The sequence below is a fragment of the Delphinapterus leucas genome, chromosome 7 (assembly GCF_059928025.1).
Source record: "Delphinapterus leucas isolate spDelLeu-1000000601 "Yukka" chromosome 7, BTC_Dleu_Yukka2, whole genome shotgun sequence".
Classification (NCBI taxonomy): domain Eukaryota; kingdom Metazoa; phylum Chordata; class Mammalia; order Artiodactyla; family Monodontidae; genus Delphinapterus; species Delphinapterus leucas.
In genome coordinates, this window is record NC_143135.1 from 103,810,713 (window position 1) to 103,828,144 (window position 17,432).

At 45.7% G+C, this 17,432-nt stretch overlaps 1 protein-coding gene across 2 annotated transcripts in view; it reads left to right on the forward strand.

Annotated features, from left to right (window-relative positions):
- The window catches only part of FLI1 (Fli-1 proto-oncogene, ETS transcription factor), a 112,894-nt gene that overhangs the window by 79,887 nt on the left and 15,575 nt on the right, over positions 1–17,432 (forward strand). For both annotated transcript variants that reach the window (XM_089915805.1, XM_022556229.3), the window contains exon 5: positions 3,822–3,887. In XM_089915805.1, the coding sequence (XP_089771931.1) occupies positions 3,822–3,887 (66 nt within the window). The remainder of the gene's footprint in view (positions 1–3,821; positions 3,888–17,432) is intronic.

Consider the following 17,432-nt stretch of genomic DNA (forward strand, 5'->3'; position numbering starts at 1 on the left):
CGGGTCTGACCGGTGAAGGAGAACAAAAGGCCAGATATCCCGGGACTCAGTCGTCAGCCAGGCCTGTTGTTCAGGACACAGAGCCTCAGGAGGGAGGAGATATGGGAACCGATGTATACATATAACGGATTCACTTTGTTATAAAGCAGAAACTAACACGCCATTGTAAAGCAATTATACCCCAATAAAGTTGTAAAAAAATTAAAAAAAAAAAGAACACAGAGCCTCCTTCCTCCTCCCTGCCCGCCTGCACCCTCCAGCCAGAGCCATTGATGGCAGTGCAGAAAAAAGGAAGCCCGGTTTCCAGAGGTTGGCAGTGGGGCTGGCAAGGTGTCTGCAAGGCGGGAGACAAAGGCTTTGGCGCTCAGACGGCCGTTGTCTCGTCTGCAGGTGCCCCAGAGGAAGGCCAGGTCCGCTCGTGGGAATGTGGAGCTGGAGAAAGCCCGATTGCTGGGCTCCACCCACACCTGCAAGCTTCACTCTGTTCACTTCCATCCTCTCTCAGATCCCAAATACTGTACGAGTGACGGATGGACGCGACAATGGGAAATTATTTTGTCCTTGTGCTTTCACATTGGAGAGCCTATTCCATTCTCAGCAGCAGCTGTTCCGTGCTCTTCGGGGCCCCAGTACATAGATACACATAGAAGCCCTCATGCGTATGTAAATACATAAACAGATAAGGCAACAAACATTTTAATTGAAGTATCACAGAGAGAGAAGTGCAAAAATCATAAATGCACATGTCAAGGAATTATCACAAAGTGAATCCACTCACTCATATGAGTCCCTCCAGGTCAAGGGGGAGACTAGAAGCCCCCGTGTGCCCCGCTCCATCACCCCCACTTCCTCCCCAAAGGCAGCCACTGTCTTGATTCCAACACCATAGGTGAGTGTTGTCTGTTTCTTCGGTTTAGCCTGGAGGCTGCAGGGTCTGCTGGGCTGAGAGCAGACTTTGTAGATAGACCAGAACGGGCATCCTGCCTCCTGGGCTTTCTGGCTACGTGATCCTGGGCAAATTACTTGACTTCTCTGAATGTTGATTTCATCATCTGTGTGAGAATTAAGTGAGAGAATAGACAGAAAGCATCCGGCGCACGACGACAAGCATCCCGAGAGTGTTGGCTTCCCTCCTAGCATCACAGCCTGTTTCCTCTGACAAGGTGGTGTTCGCCCCACGCAGAAGGTGACTCAAAGAAGGAGAGATATCCAAAGCCACAGAGTGAGAGGTCAGGCTCCAGGGAGGACCTTCTTGCATCTGAACAAATTCCTTTAAGGAAAGAGTGTGCCTTGCCACTCTCTGTAGCCTGAGGAACTGGTTAAGTAAAAAATGGGAGGAGAGAAGGGAAAGTTGGTCCCTTGGGAAGGAGGTCAGACACCCCAAATCAGCCCCTCCACGGGGAAGGCAGCCTCTCCTTCTAGGAGTGAAATTTGAACCAAGAACAGTCTTCAGGGCAAAATCCTTCTCCTAGGTTACCATGAAATATGTATTTCATGCAAGCTTTGCAGAGGTCAAACGACCCTTCCTCTTGGCTTTCTGGGAGTTTCCTCTGGAATTCACGTGTGCCCAAGGAAGAACTTTCACCGAGGGGGAAATTTAATAAGTGCGGTTTATCTAAGCTTCGTGCTCTCAGCTACATCTGCACTAATGACTCAGGCAGTTCGGTCCTCCGAGACCATCATTTTTCTTTATTTGCTCCAGCCGTGAGGTTTCCGCCTGAGGCCGAGAATGTCAGGGACAGAGAGGCAGACATTCTTGGTCTTACTCCAGAGACTGTTTTCTCTTCCCTTGGAACACTTGTTTCCATTTCTTAACCTCCTTCCAGTCATGGAGGATTATTTCTTATTGCAGCAGAACCCATTCATAACTCTAATTCCAGAGAACAAGGCAAATGCCCACCAAGCTCTTTTATAAAGAGTTTATTGTGTGTCATCGTTGTGTCTGTGGGAGAAAAGATACAAAAATAGTCTTGATAATACCTAGCGTGTATTGAACATTCATTCTGAGCCAAGGTCTGTTCCGAGCAGTTGTGTGTATTATTTTATTGACTCCTCATAAGAACCTTATCAGGTAGGTGTTATTATTAGCCTGTTTTATATAGGAGGACCCTATGGCTTAGAGAGATTGGGTAACTTGATGGAGGTCACCAAGCTAGTAAGTGGTAAGAAGCAGGTCTAATTCTAAACTCTCATGTGCATAAAAATGTATATTAAACGAAGTGCAAGAAATCACTTTGTCCTTGATATTTTTGAGAATGGAAGAACCAAACGCGTCTGATTCTCGGCTATTCCAAGCGCGTGACTGCCTCCTTTCTAAAGGTGTCTCCACACAGCCACACTTTGGCATAGAGTTCTCTCAGTACCGTCACCACCCCTCTGCTTTTTTTGTCTGGAACTGTTGCAGAGCTGAAAGGAATAGTTGCTCAAGCCCAAAGTCAGAGGTTCTAGGCAGTTGGATGACCCTTCCAAAATTCTCTCTTCGTCATCTGTCCTGGAAGGGCGCACAGCTTCTCTGAGGCACACAACCAAACGCCCACAGCTGGGTGAGGCAGCCGCTCCACTCCCGTGTCCCTTCCGGGACTTGAGACTAAAAATAGGAGTGTCTGACAGCCCATTCCCTGTTCCAAGCCCTGGCACCCGAGTCCGTCCACTCGGTCCCAGGGAGCAGGCAAAGGATGGTTTAGAAGGATTTTTTAGCTTCCAGCACCCATGTCAAAAGCATATAAAAGCAGATCCCAGCCCTCTTGATGGTGCTTCAGAGTTTCCACGGGAGAGCCTCAAGGAGGACGACAAAAATGCCTACGTTTTCCAAAATAAAGCTCTTGGATTTGCTGGAAACAAAGGCACACGTCTAGTTTTAGGAAAGAAGGGAGAATTTTTTTACATGCAACAACAATAAAAAAAAGAAAATGCCCAGACTAAATCTACTAGAAAATGCCCAGACTAGAACTACTTTTAGTGCTTGCTAAAAGTAGCTCTGCATGAACATTTAATTCTAAAAGATTGTATATCAGCACCCTGTGATAATAGAAAATTCAGCGGGTTATGCCTCACGTTGAGTTGTGTTCTCTTAGCTATGCATAAAGGGAGACAAAAGTTACTCCAGGGAGCGCTGCCAGCCCCGCCCCTTTCCCAGCTCCTAGCACCCCCTTCACCAAGCGTGATGATCCAAGCACCTTGCCCACCTGTAAACCCAAAGGACATCACAGTGGGAAGAAAGTGGCCGGGCTTCTCCTCCAGGGCGTGGCAATACAAGCTACAGTCCAATCTGGCCAGCGCTGGCCCACGGACAAGACAAAACAAAAACAAAGAGGAATGTGCGACAGAGGCCATATTCAGCCCGCAGAGACTAAAATATTTACTATCTGGTCTGTATAAAAAGTTTGCCACCCCCTCTTGTAGTTCAAGGCGAAGAAATCAAGATCCAGACACGTAAAGTCCCTCATTCACAGTCACACGGGAAGTCGGTCGAAGGACCAGGACATGGTCCCCAGCCCTGTGTTCCTGCTGTGACATAGCGTGGACCCCAAGAACTCTAGAACGTTAAACGTGGCTGCTGGGAGGGCTTGTGTGTGTCCCGCCCACGAGCATTCTGTCCTACCTTCCTCAGACCCTAACTCCAGGAAGCTATTACAGTCCTGCATGATTGGCCCCCCAAATGGGTGACATTAACTGTTTCTTTCTCTCAAGAACTCAGTCACCTATCCTTCCATCCTTCTCCCTGTCTCCTGCCCTCCGCACTCACTTCTCATCCCATCTCCTAGTCTTGATCTCGGAAGAGTGTCTTGGTTATAACCTGATGCTTTTGCTTCGCCTTTCAGGTTCACTGTTGGCCTATAACACAACCTCCCACACGGACCCGTCCTCACGACTGAATGTCAAAGAAGGTGAGTCTGTTCTCTCACATGTAGAATTGTCCTCATTACCAGCCCAGCACAGTCCACGATGGTAAGACTGCGGTGGGGGAACCTCAGGTGTGTGTCCCAACTCTCTTGTCCACTCAGCTTTTCTAGAAGCCTAAGCTGATCCCCCTTACGCTGCTCATTGCAAAAACATGACAAGGTTGTAAAATATCTTGTGATAATTCCATAAAGATGCGACTTGAGGTTGTTACTCCATGAATGAAAGCGTGTTGCTCTTGGAAGGAAACGGATGCTGCTCACTTTCAAAACCAAAAGGCGGGGGATTTCTTTGTTGAAGGAAACAAAATGAAGATTTCAAGGATTCTTGCAATGTCATATTTTCAGGGGGGTATTGGTAAGAAATTTAAGCGGTATCAATTCATTTTTAAAGTGGTGATTTGGAGATTTGGTCTAGTTGCTTTGCTTTGGTTGAAAGAGAAAGAAAATGGTCTCAGCCAATGGTTTTCGCCAGTGAGGGTTTTAGCAAACATTACAATACATTTCTCAGCATCTTTATTCATGAAACAACGTTGTGGAGATTTCCTGCTCCAGACACTGTTAGATTCCAGGCATTTAAACAAGTGAATGATTCATGGTACCTGGTTTAAGGGAGAAAAAATGGGAGTGAAAAAATTCTGCCTGAGGCAGAAGAAAAATTCCATGGAGGAGGGGCATTTTGAGTGGGGCCTTGAAGGATGAGTAGGAGTATGAGGGGCACTCTCTTCCTTGGCTCTCTCTCCTTCAATACTTTTTCTTTAAGGCACACCTGCTGCATAGAATGAATGAAGGCAGAAGTTTTCAGTGTTGGTTGCATGGAGTTAGCACAGCATAATATTTCAGAGAAACATAAAGCTCTTCTAAGGGAAGAATCTTAGAGACATTTGGTTCAAAACTGTCTTGGGTTATGGAGGAAACAGAGACCCAGTGAGCCTGGGTGTCTTGGCCAAGTTCACACCTTCGATCACATTAGACTTCCTGTTTCCTGTTAACAATTTATAATCAGATGATGACCAGACAATTCTGTGGAGGAAAAATTCAACATAATGAATATGTTTGTAAACTTTCCTGGTTTTCTGTGACTTTCTTCATCTCTTACCCCACCTTGGGCCAGTCCCTGCTACTGTTTTCTTTCAAAGTCAGAGTTATTGGCTTTTGCCATAAAAAATCTGAACTCATATTGACTCATCATACAGTCCAAGCCACATTTTATTAGGTGACCCGTTTACCATCATGTTGCAAATGTCCATAAGAGACAAAATGTATTACAGTGTCAAACATATTAGATTGAGGTCGGAGCACCTCTGGTTTACTTTGGGGAAATCACTTCATGCCCTGAACCTCAGTTTCCTGTCAAATAAAAGGGCCAAACTAAACCAGTAAGAGTCACCCCTGACTGTCGAGCTCCTGGCTGCTGCAGGTGAGGGTCTGCTTTCGTCCAGGGCCCCTCTGCTCTGATCTGGTTCACTTACTGAACTTCGTTTCGTCTGCAGATAGGGATCCATGTCTTGGAAGGAAGGAGGGAGAGAAGGAAGAAGGAAAGGAAAGAAGGGAGGAAGGGAGGCAGGAGATCCCTGAAAGCTCCTCCAGTTCTGCAGGCTGGGACCTGCTAACACCACCAGGATTAACCAGGGAGACTCTGGGGGCAGAGCCTATGAGAGAATATCTGATATTGGACGTAAAATACAGATTTTCGTTAAGAAGCAAGTTTTTCTGGGTTGAACTGCGCTGATAAACGATTCATTACTCCTCCAGGGGTCCTAGCTTTCAGCCTCTCCTCTACCTGCGCTGCTGTTCCTTCCCTCGGTCCTTTTGTGAGTTTGTAATGCCACGCTGGGCTCTTTGGGGCTTTTGCAGGAGCTGCCTCTCTTCTGAAATGAATGAACTGCAGTATCCAGGCAAGTCCGCACTGCAAAGCCCTCAGTCAGGTGGTGCTGGGTATTTATCTCCCAGCATCGGCCCTGGCCTCCAGAAACGGTTGCGTCTGCGCTTTGCAGGTGCAGCTTTTGTTCCCAGTAAAGCTTTCCACTTGAGCTGTCTTGCTGCTCTGTCGCCTTCCCCCTCCTGAGGTGGTCTGGATCTGTCTAACCGGCCCATCGTCCACAAAACAAAGTACATTAGCAAGACAAAGCTAGCCACGCTCCTCTCTCCCTGCTTTTCACCCTCCTCCCCACCTCTCTCTTCTGCTTTTCTCTAATAGCTATCTTGGGTTCTTAAAATATTAAATGGAAAAATAAAGAGAAGACGTCATGCAACCTTAGCTCCGTCTTGTTTGAATAAGGCACACACACAGCCCCAAACAAACCCAGAGTCCAACAAGAGGACCAGAGCTCTGTGTGTGTGTGTGAGTGTGTGTGTGTGTGTGTGTGTGTGTGTGCATGAGTGTACGTGTTTATTTCACAAAGGACAGGTGCTGGCATCAAGCACAAAAGAAAGAAGTTGAAGAGGTAAATGCTTCTATGAATGCTTCTTCAATGTGCTTATCAAATGAGTATGTCTTTTTACTTTAAAATGGCATAATCATCCTTCCAGCTTGTCTCTTGAAAACAATTGCACTCTCTAAGGGTTATTGGTGCCCAAGAAGTAAGGCTAGATTTTAAAAATTAATTTGTAGCAGTTTTTAGGCTTTTTCCAAAATTAAATATTCTATGGTCACAGATTGGACCGAGCTAGAACAATTATGCTCTCTCTACCGGATACCAAGGCTAATGCACTTAAGAAAATAAATTAGAGTGGAAGCAACTGCTACCCATTTTCAATGCAGCCGCCACTGTCATATGTGTAGGATTCTGCAATGCCTCAGACACTTTCACGTGCTTTGCCTCTGCTTTTAAGCCCGGCAACATCCCCGAGAGGTAGATTGAATTAGCCCCATTTTTCAGACAGAGAAAGTGAGGTTCAGGACTATTAAATGGCTCCCTGAAGGGCACACAGCTATTCAACAGCAGAACAAGGATTCAAACCCAGGATGTAGGATTCAAAATCCCTTACTCCCTGACAAACACAGCCTTTCCCTTCTACCTGGCTTTTCATGAAAGCAATAACTTGCCTAAATGTCGTGTGGGTGGAGATGTGAATTTTTTTCATTATTTTTCTCTGTCCCTGCAGTTTTTCTACTATCATCTCCATCCACATCCCTGCACTGTCCTCTCCTCCCAAAGATGAATTCATACATAACCCCTGCTTGGCACTACCCTCTATTCCTAACTGCACAGAGAATGAGCGGGAGAGCTTTTTAAAATTACTGATGCCCTAGGAAAATATTGTATGACTCCACTCATAGGAGGGACCGTAAATGGGCAGATTCACAGAGACCAGAAAAGTAGAATGATGGTTGCCAGGGGCTGGAAGGAGGGAAGAATGGGGAGTTATTGTTCAATGGGCCCAGCGTTTCAGTTTGGAAAGATGAAAGAGTACTGATGGTGATGGCTGTGCAACGTGAATTATTTAATGCCACTGAAATGTACACTGGAAGATGGTCAAAATGGTAAGTTCTATGTGATATATGTTTTACCACAATAAAAACTGCAAAGGCACATGAAAAGATCTCAACACCACTAATTATTAGAGAAATGCAAATCAAAACTACAATGAGGCATCACCTCACAGCACTCTGAATGGCCGTCATCAAAAAACCTACAAATCATAAATGCTGGAGAGGGTGTGGAGGAAAGGGAACCCTCCTATACGGTTGGTGGGAATGCAAATTGATGCAGCCACTGTGGAAAACGGGATGGAGATTCCTTAAAAAACTAAAAATAGAGTTACCATATGATCCGGCAACCCACTCCCGGGCATATATCCAGTAAAGACAAAAATGCTAATTTGAGAAGATACATGCACCCCAATGTTCATAGCAGCACTAGCTATAGTAGCCAAGACAGGGAAGCACCCCAGGGGTCCATCAACAGATGAATGGATGAAGAAGATGTGGTACATACATACAATGGAATATTACTCAGCCATAAAAAAGAATGAAATAATGTCATTTGAAGGAACATGGATGGACCTAGAGATTATCAAGCTAAGTGAGGTAAATCAGTCAAAGAAAGACAAATATTATATGATACCACTTATATGTAGAATCTAAAAAGTAATACAAATGAATCTATTTACAAAACAGAAACAGATTCAGACATAGAAAACAAACTTATGGTCACCAAAGGGGAAAGGGGTGGGGGAAGGGATAAATTAGGAGTATGGGATTAACAGATACACACCACTATGTATAAAATAGCAACAAGGATTTACTGTATAATACAGGGGAAAAAAAAATATATATATATCTGAAAAAAATACAGCAGAAGTAAAAATAAAAAATGTTTTAAAATACTGATGCTAAGGCCCCAGACACAGCCAACTGATTCAGAATCTCTAGGAGTGACAGCTGGGCATTGGGAATTGTTTCAAGCTCTCCCCGTTACTCTTAAACCTGCAGCCAAGATTGAGCAGTGCTGACCTACACAGCAGACAGGAACCAGAAAGAGGAAAGGGAGACCCGTCTCAGAGCCACCCAGGTTGTCTTGGAGACACACTGGGAGGTTGATCTTTATCTTTCCTGGTCCCAAATTGACCTAGAAAAGGCAGGGCAGGACCTCATGTTATACTAATGGAAGAGCAGGTTGAACTGACCACTGGGTTATTAGTTCTTTTTCATCCTTGTCATTGATGAGGTTATAATTTTTATTGATATTGATTCCAACAGCTTTACATGAGCCCATCACTTCAGCTCTCAGAAATCCCATTCTTATATGTTCTCATCGTGTGTATCGAAATAGTCATAGGGATTGGTGTTGGTTACCTGATCTTATCCGGAGAGCGCTGGGGTTCTAGAAGTTAAATGGCCATTCCAAGTATTGGGTTGGCCAAAAAGTCTGTTCTGTTAATGAATACATTGTTCAATAAAGTTCTTGGTGAAAATGAAAGATGTGTCTTATTTTTGCTTAAAACTGAACGAACTTTTTGGCCAACCCAATACGTGGGAGTCCCGGGGCCCGGACTGAGGATTCTCTAAACCTCGAGCTCCGACCTCCATGCCCAGGAATGAGTGTGTCCGCCCGGGATGCAGGTCAGAGCTCCACCGTGTTTCTGGGCAGCCTTGCCCTGGGCCCTGCCAGCGCATCCCCTGGACGGGCAGCAGCGCTCTGCTTCAGAGCTGCTTTGCATCCTAAACCCTCATTTCCTTAGCTCCTTGTGCTGGATCTGTTTAAATACCTCTGAGCCTCCAAAAGTCAGAGGATACTGAGCTCCTTGTTTATTAACTCCTGGAACTCATAAACCGGCCCGTGGAGGCTGAGCCTCTAGCCCCCGCCCAGGAAGCCTTTCAGGACCCGCTGTGAAATGCAAACCCATGCAGGTCACCTGCGGCCGGGGGTACAGCCCTGGCCTGCAGTCACCTGGGCTAATGGATAAAAAGTCTGTCTTCTTGCACACTGAGTGTGGGAGAGAGAGGGGGAGAAACCACCTTTCCATGTCCTTCAGAGTGAAATGCCTAACCGGTGCTGACGATTATGCTAATGAGAGCCCTGCTTCTCTCAAGGAGATTTCCAGATGGCAGGACCTGTGCACATAGCCGGGACCACGGTTCTGCAGCCCCTCACTGTCTGCCAAGCATTTGCACATCTATCACGTCGTTTGCACCCCTCACCATCCCTGTGAGCTGGCAGGGCTGATATTATTATTATCCCCGTTCTGTAGATAATGGAAACAAGGCACAGAGATAACAGGGTCCGTTTGAAGTCACCCAGGTCTTAGGATAGAGCAGGACTCCAACGTAGGTCTTGCTGTTCACTCCTCCCTCCAGGCTGCTTCTCACCTCATCATCTCAACATATTTCATTCAAGCATCTGACATCTTTTTAAAAAATTTATCTTATTGAAGTATAATTGATTTACAATGTTGTGTTCATTTCTGCTTCACAGCAAAGTGACTCAGTTATACATGTATATACGTTCTTTTTCATCTTCTTTTCCATTATGGTTCATCACAGGTTATTGAATATAGTTCCCTGGGCTATACAGTAGGACCTTGTGGTTTATCCATCCTCTATATAATAGTTTGCATCAAGCATCTAACGAACATCTTAAACCTTCTTTAATTAATGCTCTCCATTTCCCCAAGGCAGGTATTTATCTCATATCTCAGCCTTAGAGCATATTGGTTCAAAACCCAGGCTCTGGACTCAAACAGGCTGTGTGACTTTGGTCAAGTCACTTACTTTTTTCTGCCGCAGTTTCCTCATGTATAGAATGAAGGCAATCTTAGTGCCCCTTCAAGAGGGATATTATACTTAGAAATCACTTACCAGGGTATCTGATGCACCAGTAAGTACACAATATGTTTGCTCCATGGATTACAGTAGTAATTAGGATTTTATCACAAAATCATTAGAATGTTCTTGAGGGTTTACCACATGCTGACACTACGCCCAGGGTTATGAAAGACACCATATCAGATGGCGTGGTAACACCGTAGATGAGATGGCCAAGTTGTTTAAAATCTTATTCGGGAGATTCACATATGGAACGATTAAGGAATAATATGAAACTGCATATAATCAAATAGAAAAATGCATGTGACCTACAAGAAGTTCCCTAAGAGAAATGAAGAGATGAAAAATCATTAAATGTTAAAGCGGACCATCCACTCCAAACCTTTCATGGAACAGAGGCGATAGGAGGCCAGGGAAGGCGTGGGTTCCCCCAAGACCACACAGGAAGGGAAGAGCTTCTCTCAGGACCCTAGTCAGGACTCGTGCCCTCCTCCACCCCGTTCACGCATCTCTTCATTTATTAAGAACCTACCATGTATGGGACGCTCGGAAACATGGTACCCAGCCAGCTACCCTCAAGAGGATGTAGTCAGAGATACAGATGGGCCTGTAAGTCAGTGCTGCGTATTGACTATGGCTGCTACAGCACCACCTCTCGGCACTTGCCCCTGCATTTTCATCGCCTGTGGGGTGTCCTTGATGATTTAATGATAGAGGTCGTAGTGAAAGATGGGAGGCCTCTGGAAGGACCCAGCACGGTGGTGCTGGAAATGGATATCGAATGAAGGGAAGGTGGGCATCAAAGACCCAGCATGTCTGGGTCTATCCTGTGCGGGGGTTGCGTGTGCTCGGACTGGGTTTGGGGGACGGAACCAGGTGGGCTCCCATGGGTATACCTGAGTGTGCCCCCTGGGAACACCGGGGCCCGGGTGTGTGACACGGGCATGATGGGGGAGCCTTGGGTGGGACTCTTAGTGGTTTACACGAAACCGAAAGACGGGTATAGTGTCACTGTGTGACAGGAAGCTCAGCAAAGGAGCCAGGGGTTTACTTCAAAATAGGGCAGGGAGGGGGCATGGGTGGGGGGAGAGCTGAAGTCAGGTTGACCATGAGTTCATGCTTGTTAAAGCCGCAGGGCCCTTCGGGATGCAGTAGACTTTTCTCTCTGCTTTCCTACATCTTCAAATTTTTCCATGATTTAAAAGATGCCCCAAGAAGTTTTGCTTTGATGGAGAAAATGTAGATGCATGCAGAATATGGATTCCTGTGCCCTGTGTGTGTGGCAGTGAACAAGGGTGGCAGGTTGGGGGCCCAGCATGGGGGGGTGGGCTCGAGGCAGCAGCCTGAGTCAGGGTCTCAGGGGGTGAGCGTGTGTTTGGAGGGGCCTCGGGCCGTGTGCGTATTGCCCTGTGCGGGATGGCCAGTGCGGGTTGGTCTGGAACACGTGTGCCTGAGGAAAAGGCCTGTAATGCTGTGAGGTAATCGCCTGTTATTTTTAGGGAGTAAATAACATCTCTCATGGAGCAGGTTATGTGGCTCCACGGGCTCTGTCTGTGTCCGCTAATGTGCACTTAAAATTTGAGGGTATTCAGGCCTCCCAGGAGGGCCTGTTAAGAACTTTGTCATTATATGTTTTTCCTTTATGATGAACTACCCCTAATCCATTTTTAGCAAAAGCAGGGATGATTGCTGAGTGTGTGTGTGTGTGTGTGTGTGAGTGTGTGCTGTTTCTGTGTCCAAAGGCAAGATTTATGATTATAGAACAGACAGTAGCTTGCTCTCTCCGTTTTATTTTTTTTTAATTGTTTTCCTTTGAAATTCCAGACTTAATGTTTTGTCTGCTTTCAATCTGACCCTCTTTGGAGAGCTACATGTTGTGTGTGTGTGTGTGTGTGTGTGTGTGTGTGTGTGTGTGTGTGTTTTCACCAGAGAGAGATTGAGAGAGCGAGAAAGAGAGAGAGAAAGAGAGAGAGTGCTGGAAACAAAGAATCTTTGTCTGTAAGCTGTAGCAGGCAGGAAACCCCAATCCCGAGGGAGCTGAGCCAGCCAGCCCTGTCCTGGAGTCAGACTCCAGCTCTCTGAATTCAATTTGACAGCTTGTCTGGGACACTTTCTAAGTAACCATTATCCTTCCTTTCTCTGAGTAAAAGAACTGTTATTTTGTTCCGTGGGTGTGCTGTGTGTGCTGTTACCACATGTGTGGGTTCCACAGCGACTAGAACACACTCTCTCTAAATTATTGGAAACACTTAGCCTGTTTCCTAAGACAAGTGTAAATTTGTTCCAGGATAACGATGCAAACGGCTTTCCGTGTTGCACGTTAGAGGCAGGTAGAGGGATTTCGCTGGGGCATTTTATTTAGTCCCAGTTACGGCACGAATCCCCTTGTTTGAAGGAGCTCTTCCATCTCAGGAATAATTCAAATTGTGTACGTTTTATTCCTTCGAAGATTTTTTTTTGAAATATGTATAAAGATATCTTCCGATGATCGTTCCCCTCAGTTTCTGTGTTTGATCGATTAATTGATAATTTTTAAAGAAACCTACCACCATAGGTCTCTCTAATCTCGGGGAGGGAATTCCAAGGTAGGTGGTGTCAGCCGTGAGCCCCCAGAGTTTGGGACAGGCAGGCACAACTGGGTGGCCCCCTGGAGTAAAGCAGACACTGTCTCCAGCCACTCACGTCAGTTGACTGCCGCAACCTCATGAGGGATTGTGAGGCAAAACCCACCCTTTCCGGAGTGTGCATGTTTGCAGGCCGTCCAGGTCCCGCCAAGCAGGATGGACAGAGGTACCGTCCAGCGCGGCCTGGGTCACTTCGGGGTCTGGGCGGGGTGACAGCTTGGCCAGCAGCACAGTTTTTACCCATTTAGGTTCCGACCAAAAAAATGTGTCCTTCAAATGTGAATGGATTCCTGTCTAGACCATTTCAAACAGAACTTTGAATGTTTCCCATTCTCCCATTGCCTGACATACTATCCTCGGCTGTCTCGCTCCCACCCCAATCCACACCCTATGAGCCACACTCGCTCTTGGTGGCCCAGGTCAGACGATGTCTCCTCAACCACCCCTGCCCCACGGCGCTTTGCTTGTACCCACTGTCTTCCCAGTGAAGCATCCGACAGAGTATATCCAACAGCCTTTGGTCTTGCAAGACTTGATGCATCTTGGAGGCAGGGACAGTGCCTTAGAAAAGGCCATGTATGTACGTATGGTTGGTTGGTTGGATGGATGGTCGGATGGATGATGGATGGATGGTTGGATGGATGCATGGATGGATGGATGGATGGATGGATGGTTGGATGGATGGATGGATGGAAATTATAGACAAATTGCCTTAAACTACTCCCCAAGGACTTACTGTAAAACTCACCCTTTGTGATGTTTCTAAATCCAAGAGTGATGTTTTGGCCTCGTCCACTGCAAAGATGGGCTCAGGACTTGCCTTTCCCTTTCTGCCACAATTTCCCCTTCATTTGACCCCAACGTGATTCCTCCCAGGCTGTGATTGGTCCCACCCAGAAGTAGAGGGAGGAGCTTGCCGAGAGCAGATTTCAGTAACAAGGTGATGGTTCCACATCACCCCCTTTTGCCCCATTTTTTATCAGCTTACACTCCCCTTGGAGGTCCTTCAGATTTGGGTCCCCTTGCTACGGGTGCCATTGAGAAAGAAGCCAAGGACAGGACCAGGACAAGGGAAAGTCATATTGCAGGAAAGGTTAACTCCTGCTCATTCAACCCTCCTTTCCTTACCTTTCTTATCAACACCCCCCCGCCCCATAACGATAACAACTGCCATTGATTGAGGGCTTATTCTGTGCCAAAAACTTTTCTATTCACTTCATTTTTACGCTTCCTAACCACCTTATGTAGTTGGTATGATTATTATTCCCATCTTGCATATAAGAAAACTGGGGCACAGATGCGTTAAGCTCAAATGGCAAAGCTAGTAGGAATCAGAAAGCAGCACAGAGCCTGTTACCGCAGTCCACTCCCCACCCAGGCAGTGCCAGGCCCCCAACTGCATCACCCTCTTCCATCCAGCACAACATGGAATGGCCCATTTCTTCCAGGAAGCTGATGTCATCTAGTGGTTAAGATGACATGGTGAGATTCACTGATTTCTGCTATGGTCCTCAAATCAGGACCCTCACTCAGGGTACTCAGTTCTTGCATTTCAAGAAGCGTATTAGGTGGCTTCACAGATGTCCTTTTCTTTATTGTGCTTTATAATTTACACAACATTATACATTTTGTGTGTTTAATATTACATTTTTAAAAATCAAAGAAAGAAAGAAGAGATTTCGAAAAGGAAATGCTACCCTGAGTAACACTCTGTTGATCAATAAGGACTGCAGTAAACGTAACTTAAAAAAACAAGGGCGGTGGATATTAGCTCAATAAATCTAGTTGTGAAATTTCCTCAAATTACAAGAGGTAGGCAAGGCCTTGCCTCAATAAGCTTCATTGACCCATGGCTCTCCAGGAAAAGGAAGATCAGCATCACCTGGACCATTTTAAAGACACAAGCCAGGCTGCTCCAGCATCCCAGCCTACACCCCCTTCTCCATCCATAGGTGCCCGTGGTTGGCGAAGTTGGAGCTGAGTGTTCTGAGAGTAGGCATCTCCCACTGCTTATGAAATTCTCGCCCCACACATCACCCCACCACCGAGAGCCAAGTTTTACTTGAATACTTAACAGAGACAAAATGTGCCTTCGTTGCTCTGCATCGGTATCCTTTCTGCCATTGCACCATTGGTCTCTCCTCTTCCCTGTGCCAGCAGGCATCCTGGCCCCTGGTATTGTTCCTGGCTGCTTAGAAATGCCCACTTTGGCCTTCCTGCCCCCTTGGGCATCTTTCGTCATGTTTATCAAAACTGCTCTTACATGCTTCCTCGGAGAATCTGATAGGCGCCACCGTGCTCTGCAACATCATGAAGGTGACAGTGAAAACATGAACCCTGCTGCACCTTAATAAAGAAAAACGCTTTATGTAAACCTCAGAGCGGGAGGGGAAGAGGTGCAAGGCTGTGGGAAAGGTATTTGGGGCCAACTTGACCTCCAGAGCACCCCTGCAACTGGACTCGGCCAGACAGCTGCTCCACCCACCAGTGCCAGGGAGGGGTGTCCCGACGGTGGACACTTGGTGGGTGAGGTGGAGTGCCACCACAGCTCCACTAACTTGTCAGTGGCGTTTCACACTTACTGAGTGGGCCGTTTGGGTTTTGCATTTCCAATTCATCTCCAGACTCTTGACTATTATTATTTTAGCCCTCCCGTCCCTACCAGGTTTCACTTTGACTCAGACATTTCATCCCATTCCAGATTATAGAGCTCCGACTCAAAATGAAATTGGCCTTGGTTGATGTAACTCCATTTCCATGACCCTGCGGGTCTTGGTTTGTAATAGAAGCTGGAAGTGATGGCTGTTAGCTGTGCTGAGGAGTGGGGGTCCCAGAGTACTTTGGGAAGAAAAGGCGAGGTCCACAAGTGCTCTAGGTAATCCACTGGTGGCCACCTCCACACAGAATCTTCCAAATGCATTTGTTCTGCAAAATACACTGATTTTTAGAAATTCTACAGAGAGGTTGTTCGAGGGTCAGTAGTTGCTGAAAGTATTTAAAAGAAGTTTGTTTATTCCCGTGCTCGTAAACCAAATTTTTCTCCATCTCTCTTCCCCTCTCTCTCCCTCCCCTCTCCCTCCCCTCCTTCCCCACCCCAGAGAAAGAGAGAAGCTTTTCTCCTGCCAGACAGAGGTATAGGGACTTGGGGAATCTTCTAGTGAAAAGCCAAGGCATAGATAGCATCATTTGTTATCTTAAGATAAAAACCTTTCCCAAGTTCTTTTTATAGATGTAACATCATACTCTCTTCAGAGAAGCCCATATCTACGATAATAAATAATTATTTCTCATGAAATATCCTTTTGAGAGAAGATAAAGTCTCTGAGGAAGAAATACTATGGTTAGAAACACTAACCCACGTGGGCTTCTCCCCTCCAGCCTCAGAGATCTGTAAGCAATCACATGTGAGGATCAATAAAAAGTTTAACACACCTCTGATGAAGTTCAAATTCGTGTGTTAGGCACATTCTAAAGAGAAAGTGGTAAATTACGCGAGATTATTACTTTATCAAAATCCAGGAAATCCTTCAAAGCCCAATTCAAGTCCCACCCTCGTCAGGATACTTTTTCCTTACCCACAAAGACTACAGTCTCTTCTCAGGACCCTATCTCAGTCACTAGCCATCAATGGACCTAATTACAGATTATCTTATCGTCTTTAATGGTGAGTTTTGTCCTGTATCCCTTTTTTCCAGCCCTGTAGATATTCAGTAAATAACATTGACAGCTGATAGATTCACTGGGGAAGGAAAATCTAGTTTGTCAATTTAATTAAATATTTACTCAATCCTTCTGCTTCCCTAAACAGAGAACCAGAAGAAATTAGCCTTGGTTGACACAAGAAAGATTAACTTCTTTCCAAGGAATAAAACTCTGGAAAAGAAAAGCAGCTATAATCTTAGAAGACATTTGGAGTGTGTAAAGCATTTTCACATGCATGATCTCATTGATTCTCAAAAGAACCCTGTGAGGATTAAACAGGCTATTTGCTTTTCCAAATTCTTAAATTTTAGGAGAACCGTTTTTTCCCCTGTTGCGGATAGGTTGACAGATTCAGAGAGACTGTCACTTGCCTAAGTTCACACAGCTCATAATTGGCAGAGATGGGTGGGGAACCAAGGAGTTCTGAACCTCAATCTAGAGTTTTTTTCCATGGCAGTGAACTGTTTCCCTGTTTGGAATGAATTAAAGAGAAATCATGGAATTCCTTCCCATGAAAATCTTTAAGAGCCCTTAATAACACCACAAATGACCTTAGACTTGATAAGATTTAGGTACCCCTCTTCCAAAGAAATGAAAACCGTTCTTGGTATAACTATGAAAACTCTTCGAGCTTCAAAAGTCTTTGGCCTGCCCAATATCCTAGAGGAGTTGAGAGAAAGGCAGTTTTTCTGCTATGAGTCATACTTTCAATTTCTATTAAAATTCTTATATGGCCACATATGCTTTCTCTCAGGCTTTGGGCCTCCAGGCCTGTGCTAATTTGCATGTCTGGTTTAGATAATGTCTGAAGTCCCCTCCAGCCTGAAAAGAAACCTCGGATTCTATTATATAAGTGAGACCACATTCCACCTGCCCAGAGTTGATGGTTGTCTTTAACTCCTGTGCTTTTTGATGTGTGGGTGCAGGACACAGAGG